This window comes from Ochotona princeps, chromosome 28 (assembly GCF_030435755.1).
Source record: "Ochotona princeps isolate mOchPri1 chromosome 28, mOchPri1.hap1, whole genome shotgun sequence".
NCBI lineage: Eukaryota > Metazoa > Chordata > Mammalia > Lagomorpha > Ochotonidae > Ochotona > Ochotona princeps.
The window spans coordinates 786,878-796,818 of NC_080859.1; the positions used below are offsets into that span (position 1 = coordinate 786,878).

General features: G+C 57.8%; 1 protein-coding gene across 1 annotated transcript; it reads left to right on the forward strand.

The window, feature by feature from the left end:
* The first annotated feature begins 269 nt into the window (after positions 1 to 269).
* On the forward strand, positions 270 to 8,634 carry F2RL1 (F2R like trypsin receptor 1). The gene is made up of 2 exons (XM_058656302.1): positions 270 to 440; positions 7,353 to 8,634. Exons 1-2 carry the CDS (start codon positions 359 to 361, stop codon positions 8,462 to 8,464), a joined length of 1,194 nt encoding a protein of 397 aa, XP_058512285.1. The 5' UTR covers positions 270 to 358; the 3' UTR covers positions 8,465 to 8,634.
* The last annotated feature ends 1,307 nt before the right edge of the window (positions 8,635 to 9,941 follow it).

Here is a 9,941-nt window from a genome sequence, read left to right on the forward strand (position 1 = left end):
AGCGAGGCTTGCAGACTTCAAGAGCCACTGCTGGCTGAAAGCCCGTGTGCAGGTCCTTTCCGGGAGTGCAGGGAACTACTCGGACTCTCAGCGTAACCAGCCGGGGTCGGAGTGGTGTGGGCTTTGTCCGGAACCGGGAGAACCCGCTTTCCCAGCTCCCGGTCATTTGCATTCCAATGCAGAGAGCTCTGGGACCCTGGCCGGAGACCGGGCGGGGCCGGGGCGGGGCCTCGTGCAGGTGCGGCCATTGCGCGGAAGCGCCTTCAGACCTGGGCTGACGCGCAGGATCCGTGCTTCCTCCCGGCACGGCCAGGGCTCCGGGTGCGAGGCGGGGTGTGCGCCCACGGCGTCGGGGAAGATGCCAGTCCCGCGCGTGGTGTGGCTGTTGGGGTGCGCGCTCCTGCTGGCGACCTTGGCCTCCGGGAGTGACGCAAACGCAGGTGAGGCTTGTGGCCAGGGAAGGCTTCGGACACGCGGGGCAGGTGCGCGCTCCAAGGTGTCCAGCGGCTTCCTCATGCACCGCCGGACCTCCGGAACCGAGAGCGGCTCAAGTATTCGGTGCCTGGCTCCGAGAGGAGTGTGGGTCCCCAGGGCACGTGCCCGTCCCCTGGGGCCAGTCTCTTTGCAAACATCGAGTCTTTGGGCAGCTTCCTCGGGGAACCTGAATGCGAGTGTGGAGCCCAGCTCAGGCCTCAGGCCTCAGGGTTTGCCGGCGGAGCTTCCACATAGGCGGGGAGACTCCCGGGTGGGCCTGGCCTGCCACGCAGCCCTTGTGGGGCCCGCGGGGGCCCGCGCTTGTCCTCCTGGGTGTACTCCGCAGTGGGCAGTGCCTTACCCGAGTCTTCTCCAGTCGTGAGCTTCCACTCGGGAGCAAAGGCTTTGGTTGTTTTTTGGTTTTTTTTTCATGCATGGGTGTGGGTACGGCAGCCCTGAGCTGTGTGTTCCCGAACACCCTGTCTACCTGACTAGGGGCTGGGCGTGCCGATGACCCCGAGTCACTGGTTAACCAGAGCTGGTCATACTGCTCTACCTCCTTCGTGGGGTGAGGCTCCCCGAAGCAGGCCGGGAAGGGCGCTGCTGTTGGCTCCCTCTGGCCACCACCGTGGGCTTCTGACTGCAGGACCTCAACAAACAGCGAAGCAGATAGGCACGGCCCGACCCAGCCCTGCTACACACGCACTGAACCCTTGGGCCGAGGAGGCATCTGCTGCCTCTATGATTTTTTTTTTTTTTAAGATTTCTTTATTTGGTTTGAGTTACAAAGGTCTGCCGTCCACTGGTTCATTCCCAGATGGCCAGATTTGGGCCAGTCTGAATTTAGGAGCTTCTTCCAGGTATCCCACCTGGGTGCAGGGACCCTAGCAACTGGCTCCCCCACCACCACCCTCCCCCACCCCCCCCCCCCCCCCGACGTTAGCAGGGAGCTAGGGTAAAAATGGAACAGCAGGGACTGGGGCAACATGTGGGGTGCTGGCACTGTAGGTGGAGGTTTAGCTTGGCCCTTGTGGCTGGTGCCCACTGTGGAGGGAGGACTTGAATTGCCCCAGCCCTAGCCCCGCCAAATAGCTGCCCTAGCCCCGTCAAGTAGCTGCCGCTGAGGGTTGGCTCCTGTTTTCCCGTGTGTGCGTTAAGGGTGAGCTCACAGACCAGGTGTGTCCACGGGTGAGATAAGGTGGGCAGGTACATGACTACAGCACCTACCAGGCTCTTCAGGTGACTCTGCAGGCAATCGTGGGAGGGCTGTGCTATGTGGGGTCCACAGTGGGAGGACAGTGTGGGAGAGCAGCGCTGGGGGGACCCTGGCTGCCCTGGGTCCCCAGTGGGAGGACAGTGTGGGAGAGCAGCACTGTGTGGGGCCCTGACTGCTCTGGGTCCCCAGTGGGAGGGCAGTGCTGTGGGGGGCCCTAGCTGCCCTGGGTCCCCAGTGGGAGGGCAGTGCTGTGGGGGGGGCCCTGGTTGCCCTTGGGTGCCACATCTCTGATTTTGTGAGCTGGGCCAGTACTGAGGATGTTGTACCTACTCCTGAGAGAGCACACTTGGGGCATTTTTTCTGAGTTTTGGGGATGTGGAGAGGGCACCCCAGACCTTGTCCTCAGCCAGGCCTCCCGGAGGCTGGGAAGGAAAGAGGCAGTCAGCAGTAGCTACGGTCAGCCCTGGCTGAGGTAGGGGCTTGCTGCATCTCTGGCTGGTGCTGGTGGTGGTAGGGCACCCATGCAGTGACCAGCTGTGGTTCCCCCCATGTTACCTCCTCCTTTCTTCTGAACTGCACCGACAGAAGGGTCTGAAGAGAGGATCTTGCAGTAAGTCTCCTGTCACTGTGGGTGAGACCTGGGTCTCACGGGTGACGTAACCTGCTGGAAGGGAGGACTATGTGATGCTCGCTGCCCTGGCGGGCTGGCCTTTCAGCTCATCCTGCAGTGTGCGGACTCTGGCAGGCGCCACATGCCAGGGTCCCGGGCTGGTCCTCTTGTCAGGGCTGTTGGGATTAGGGTTCCGGGCTGGCCCTCTTTTTACGGCTTTGGGATTGTGATTTCCTTCTTCCTGTGACAACAGCAACCTTCCATTGTACATTCTTGTGCAAACACTGACTTTACAAAACACTTTGGGTGTAGTAAGTGGCTTTGACCTTCGAAACCCAGGAAAGATGGTGCCAAGGAGAGCAGGCTGGAGGACACACAGCACACTGAGCGTCCAGCACAGGTTCACCTTCCCAGGAAGGTGGCCAGCAAGTGGTGGATGGACGAATGATCACGAGGCAGGAGGGTTATTCAGCTGTGGTGCCCTGAAAGCCACTCATTTGAACCCTGTGAAGGCAGGGATGGCATGGTGGTGCCAGTGAACTAAGCTCCTGAAGGACAGCCTGGGGTGAGGGGTGAGGGGCAGGAAGGGGGTTTCAGGCCAGGAAACAAGGCTTCAGATCCCTGCGAGAGCTGGACGGTGCGCATGGGTGTCACCGAGAGAGTGACTTCCACACAGCCAAAGCCCTGCACCAAGAAGCTCCACGTAGAGCTGGCTAAACCCACTGCAACAAGGGTGCTGAGATAGGGAGTGAGGCAGGAAGCAAGGGACGGAGCCAACAAGGCAGGAGGACCAGAACACTGGTCCATTTTAGTACAAAAAGGTTTTTGCAGGTTTTTTCCATAATGCAATTTCAAGACCCCTTGTATCTTAGAGAATTTTCCATATTATTCCAATACACAGCTTGTCTGGGTCTCCAAATACTGTCCGAGGGTGGGTGCTGAGCATGGTGTCCGGCACCTGGGGGCTCCCTGCCTACTCCACTCCCACTTCCAGCTTCCTACCAATGCATGTCCTGCTGGTGGGTCAGGACTTGAGTCCCTGCCACCCATGTGGGAGCCTGGGTGTAGTTCCAGGGTCCCAGCTTGCCTTGGCCCTGCCTGGGCTGCAGCAGGCTTTGGGGAGTGAACCAGTCACTCAAATAAAGTAAGTAAAAGTCAATTTTTAAAAATGTCATTCACTTGCCATACTGAGTGGTCAGTGCCAAGGCACTGTTGAATGCTCTGGATCTGTGGGTTCCACCCCCCGATGTGGGGATCCCCAGGGATGGTGGGAATCCTCAAGGGTGGGACCAGCGTCACTTTGGTCACCTAGCACACAAAGGAGTATGAGGGCTGACCCACGAGGCCTTCATAGGTCTGGCTCTGTGGCCCTGGCTACACACTCCAGCTCCGAGACCGTGGGAAGTGGATTGTGGGTGCAGCCACCTAGCGTTGTGGCCACAGGCCGTGGTCTTGAGTCCTCTTTCCCTTTGGCCTCCAGGGAAGGCACAGAAGGTCGTTCTTTCCTGATGACCAACAGGTCTCAGCAGACTGGTTGCTGAGAGGCAGCCAGAGCTCTTTCACCCACTGCTTCACACCCCTATTGGCCTCAAAGGCCAGGCCTGGGCCGGGACGAAGCGAGGAGGTTCTGGGTCTCCCATCAGTGTCAGTGCAGGGACCCAAGCACTTGGACCGTCTGTCCTTCTTTCCTAGGCACATTGGCAGGGGGCTGAATGGGAAGTGGAGCAGCTGGGACCTTAACTGGTGCCCATACAGGATGCTGGCTTTGTAGGCAGTGGCTTCACCTGCTTCCCCACAGTGCAAGCCCCAAGAGTAGGTCTTAAAATGACATTAAAAATGTAAATGTTCTGTTTGGGCAAATACATGGTGTGGAGTCAGCACAGGTCACCTGAGTCTCCATGGAGCCGACAGAGGCCCAACGAGGTTGACAGATGTATTTTTTGAAAGATTTATTTATTTTTATTGGAAAGTCAGATATACAGAGAGGAAGAGAGACAGTGAGGAAGATCTTCCATCCAATGATTCACTCCCCAAGTGACTGCAACGGCTGGTGCTGAGCCGATCCAATGTCAGGGGCCAGGAACTTCCTCCAGGTCTCTCACGTGGGTGTGGGGTCCCTAGGCTTTAGGCCGTCCTTGGCTGCTTTTCCAGGCCACAAATGGAGCTGGATGGGAAGTGGAGCTACCGGGATTAGAACCGATACCCATATGGGATCCTTACACCTTCAAGGCAAGGACTTTAGCCGCTAGGCCACCACGCCAGGCCCCAAAGGTGGCAGATTTTAGAGACAGGGTGGCTGGGTGAGCCCTGACTGCTACCTGGGGGTGGGTTGGCCTCAGCAAGTATGCTCAGCTGTCCCAGCTACAGTGTGTGCAGCTCTAACGGCGGTGCCTGCATTACTGATCAGGGCTACAAGGAGAGCTGGTGATGTGCTGAATGGCTCTGAACTTGGCTGAGCCTCCTCAAGAGGTACTGCCTCCAGGAGGCCCAGCCTGGGACCTGAAGGGACCAGCCACTGTCCAGTGCGTCTCACCAAGCCCTTTAGCCTGGGATCTGCCAGCGCTGTGGCTGCCAAAAAGGAATCAGCCTGCAGCCCTGGTACTCAGGCCAGTCCTGTGGCTGAAGCTGAGGACCTGAGACTGGGCAGGAGGCAGGGGAAGGGTCCAAGGTGAGGCTGGCCCATCTGGCTGCTGTGGAGGGAGCCATCAGGACACGTCACTGCTGGGCAATGTGTCTCCTGTGGGAGCTGGGCAGGTGCCTTGGGAGAGGCCACACGGCGAGGGAGGGGCTGCTCCTGTGGCCTCAGGCTGCTGGAGCAGACATGTTCTGGGAAGTGAGTACCATCCTTCCTGAGCTCCCTGGTGCCTAGCTCTCAGCACCATTACTCGGTACCAGGGACCACGCCTCCAACAGGCCACGGATGTGCCACAGCAGCCACTCCTGCCATTCTGCCCAGGCGATCATCATACTGCACCCTTGCTCTTGGAGAACTTGAAGGCTGAGGTTTTGGAAAACACTAGTGGGTCATGTGGTAAAACTAGTGTGGTGACTGAAATGTTAGCCAGAGTGGACTAGAAAAGAGTTAGGAACATCAGAGTGTAGCTTGGGTGAAATAAGTCATCAGGGTGCACCCTGGGTAATGCAGGCTGTCAGGGTGCACCCTGGGTAATGCAGACCATCAGGGTGCACCATGGGTAATGCAGGCTGTCAGGGTGCACCCTGGGTAATGCAGGCATCAGAGTGCATCCTGAGTTAATCAGGCCATCAGGGTGCACCCTGGGTAATGCAGGCTGACAGGGTACATTCTGGGAGACAGTTAGTTTGCAGGAGGGATTAGTGGCTTGTAATCTGTTCTTCTGAATAGTTGTATTGGGAACGAAGTTAGCATGTGCATCCAATTTCTTACTGCAGGTTGTGATCAAGTATTTGAAGGACACTGTGATATGTGGGAATGCTGCTTTACAACTTAAGAATAAAATGTCCATTTTGGAAACCTACAAATGAAGTTGGATCAGAGATGGGTCTGACAGCAACCAGTGACTTGCTGTGGCTGCCATGTCATGCTGGCAGCAGCACAGCTGTGGAGACAGCAGTAGTGTGGTCCCTCGCCTGACTGGAGAGGTGCCAGGAGGACTGGCACTGAATGTGTGCGGCTCCTGGTGGCTCTTGGCACTGCTTTGGCATCCTGGACAAGAACTGGCGCCCCCCCAACATGCCTGGGTGTCACTGTAGTCTCTGCCTCCATTTTCATCCCACTTTTTCCTGTGCCTCCTATGGTGCCTCCAATCTCCCTCAGCCTTGCTCTCAGAAGGACGCTTGTCCTGGGTGCTCCTAGATGACCTCCTTTCAAGCCTCACGTTGTGCCTAAGCCAGACCAGGTCCATGGGTGTGGGGCTTTAGGTAGTCTTGCACTGCTGTTCTGGGAGCCACCTCTAAGACAAGAAGTGGGGCGTGGCACCCCTCCCCCTCCCCCCACTGGGGTTAGCACCCTTAGGCCTGTAGGGGAGAGAGAGGGTGAGGGAGACACAGCAGGGTCTGTCCTCCCTGCAGGGGAGCCCTGGGTTTCAGTTCTAGCGCATTCTTGGCTCTGCACAGACCTGTGGTCTGCAGATGCTGGATTTGGTACTGGGCTTCTGTTATCCTTTGGTTCCTGGTTGAAAATTGTGTTTGCATTGTGGGGAAGGCAGTCAGTTGTGAAAGCTGTGCGAAGCACATCTTGGTCTTGGCATTCTCACCCACCCAGCAGCCTGGAGCCCAGAGGGCTTGCAAGCTATAGCTGCAATGGGAAAGCCTCTGGGACTGCAGCATGGAAGAGGAGATCCCTACTGATTCCTGGGTCAGAGAGACAGTCTGGCATGTTGGCTGAACTGGACAGGTACTGCTCCCCAGGACAGGTGCTTCTCCCTGGGACAGGTGCTCCTCCCCAGGACAGGTGCAGTGCCTCAGGCCACACAGGGAGAATGCCCGGAAGCAGGTGCTGGGTGGAGCCTGTTGCCTCCTGCTCTTGAGGACAGGGGAAGGAGTTCCCATACGACCCACAGATTTCTTCCCAGGTGTGTATAATTTGTCAGGGAAAGAGCGAGACACTCCCGGTCTTTGTGGGATTCCTAGAGATTAGTGTGCTTGTGAATTCTGCAAGAACTTCTGAGAAAAAATGTCCTTGTTGGGCTTACCCTCTAGTCCTGGGTTAAAGTGACAGCTGCAGCGTGGCATTCCTGGGGGAGCTCTGGAAGGTTGCCCAAATGCTTGGGCTCCTGCAGCCCCATGGGAGACCAGACTGGAGCTCCTGGATCTGGCTTTGGCCTGGCCCAGCCCTGTGCAGCAGATGGAAGAGCTTTCTTTCTGTCTTTCCCACCTCTGTAACTCTGCCTTTCAAATAAACAATTTTTTTCCTTTAAGTCATATATTTAAAAACAAAAGCATGAAAGCAGATGAAGGAATCCCAGGAATGCTGTTCTGCTGAGCAGGACCAAGAGTGTTTGTTGTGAGCAGGGACCCCATCATCCATGTGGAAACCCTGCTGGTCAGTGACCTTGTCTGTCTCCCACACAGGGACCAACAGAACCTCCAAGGGGCGCAGTCTGATTGGCCGGCACCCCAACTCCCCAGCAGTCCCCGGGAGGAGCGCCTCGGTGCAGCCGGGCCTCTCTGTGGACGAGTTCTCCCAGTCGGTGCTCACAGGGAAGCTGACCACCGTCTTCCTCCCGATAGTGTACACGCTAGTGTTTGCGGTGGGCTTGCCAAGCAACGCCATGGCCCTGTGGGTCTTCCTGTTCCGCAGCCAGAAGAAGCACGCGGCGGTCATCTACATGGCCAACCTGGCCGCGGCTGACCTGCTGTCGGTGTTCTGGTTTCCCCTCAAGGTCGCTTACCACCTGCGCGGCAATGACTGGGTCTACGGCGAGGCCCTGTGCAGGGTGCTGGTGGCTTTCTTCTACGGCAATATGTACTGCTCCATCCTCTTCATGACCTGCCTCAGTGTGCAGCGCTACTGGGTCATCGTAAACCCCATGCTGCACCCCGGCCGCGCCGCCCGTGTGGCCCTTGGCGTCTCCCTGGGTGTCTGGCTGCTCGGCCTGCTGCTCACCATCCCACTGTATGTGGTGCGGCAGACCGTGTACGTCCCGGCCCTGAACATCACCACCTGCCACGACGTGCTGCCTGAAGAGGTGCTGGTGGGCGATATGTTCAGCTACTTCCTCTCACTGGCCATTGGCGCCTTCCTCTTCCCAGCCGTGCTCACAGCCTCGGCCTACGCGCTCATGATCCGGACGCTGCGCTCCTCGGCCATGGACGAGGCCTCAGACCGCAAGAGGCGGCGGGCTGTGCGCCTGGTGATCACCGTGCTGGCCATGTACCTGCTCTGCTTCACGCCCAGCAACCTGCTGCTAGTGGTGCACTACTTCCTCATCCGCACTCGGGGCCAGAGCCATGTCTATGCGCTCTACCTCGTGGCCCTCTGCCTGTCCACGCTCAACAGCTGTCTCGACCCCTTCGTCTACTACTTTGTCTCACAGGAATTCCGTGACCACGTGTGCCACGCGCTCCAGTGCCGCAGCGTGCGCACGGTGAAGCGCATGCAGGTCTCACTCAGCTCCCAGAAGGTCTCACGCAAGTCTAGCTCCTACTCCTCCAGCTCAACCAGTGTCAAGGCCTCCTACTGAGCCTGCATGGCTGCAAGAGGTGGATGTGGAGGCGTGAGCGTGGGCCTGACACACACTTCTCAGGACATGGGCAAGCCGCCCTGACTGACATGGAGACCTGGCTGCCTGCTTAAACTGTCATGTTTCACGTCCGAGGTCAGTTGTGGCGTTGCTCCCTCAGTCTGAGGCCGCCCACCTCACTCTGAGGCCGCCCACCAGGTGCTGGCAGCATCCCTGCAAACCAGGATTCTCACTGAGGCCGGAGTCAGGAGGTGGGTCCTTTGATCACTTCCTTATCCATCGCTGTGGGTCCTGCTGGACACAGGCTGGGTGCAGGACTGGCACCTGCTAGAATTCTGGAAGACAGCACCATGGCGACATATGGGAAGGTTTAAGAATTGCCACCAGAGCTGTGAGCTCTTTGATAGCCGAGAATGCTCTGTGAGGCCCCTGGGCCACCTCTGTGTGTCGCTGTTGAAGGTTCTGAGGTGGTCACCTGTCCATGGCTAACTGTGGGACTGGCTCCAGGCTGAATGAGACACCCCACATCCGGCAGACCCTCCACTGGCATGTGGAACCCTCTGTTGGGCTGTGCGTGGCCAGTCTTGTTCCCTTGTCATGGGGCAGGAAGTCACGGTCTTGGCGAGTTCACAGCAGGGGGTTGTGGGACAGCCTGAGGCCCCCCGCTTGGGGAACCCAGACCAGCTGCCTCCTCTCTTACTGTGATCTGTGAACATGATGAGTTCTCAAATGGCTGATTTATAACTAACAAAGTTTTTTACCATGCGTTTCTGAGCTGTTTGATTCTGAGGGAGGCAGGGGCTCTGCTCCACCCCTGAGAAATTGGGGATTTGTCGGGATGCAGCAGAGGGCCTCCCTCACATGTCCCCTCCATCGCCCCCTTGGGCTGTGCCCCCAGTCTGTCTGTGTGCAGGCCTCACAGAGCCCTGGAGTGGAGTGGCCAAGTCTGAGCTTCCACAGTGCTTGCTGGTCGCCTTCGCTAACTTGCCTAGCGGTGTGTTTGTACCTCTGCCTGCCTTCTGACTGGGGGCCGCTAATGCGTCGTGCTTTATTCTGAGGAAGTTGTGCAGCGTGCAGCCTGGCCACAGGGAAGGGGACTTCCTGATTTTTGAAGCAGGTAGTGTTGATCCCTCATGACCAGGTGTGACTGCTCGCGTGTTACGACCACTTAGCACTGTCCCTGTCACCGCCAACCCCATAGCTCTGGTGATCTGTGTCAACCCCCATCTGAATAGCTTGATGGAAAATTCCAGAAACAAACAGCTCACAGCGCTGCAAACTGGGGGGCCACTGAGCAGCTGTGATGAGTCATTCTGTGGTACCAGGTCTGCTGCCAGTGGGGCCAGGCCCTTGTAGGGACACTTGGGTAGCTGTGGGCTGGTTCACAACACCTGTGTTTAGGGAGCCCTTGTTTTCCTGGGCGGTGGGCCCTGTGTGTTCGAGCAGGACATCTGAGGAGCCGCCTCCAAAGGAAGAG

What these genes read in the sequence shown, in the direction of transcription:
- F2RL1 (XM_058656302.1), top strand. Translation starts at nt 359, where the DNA reads ATGCCAGTCCCGCGCGTGGTGTGGCTGTTGGGGTGCGCGCTCCTGCTG. An exon ending in CGGGAGTGACGCAAACGCAG is followed by an intron (nt 441 to 7,352) that starts GTGAGGCTTGTG and finishes TCTCCCACACAG; the next exon opens with GGACCAACAGAACCTCCAAG.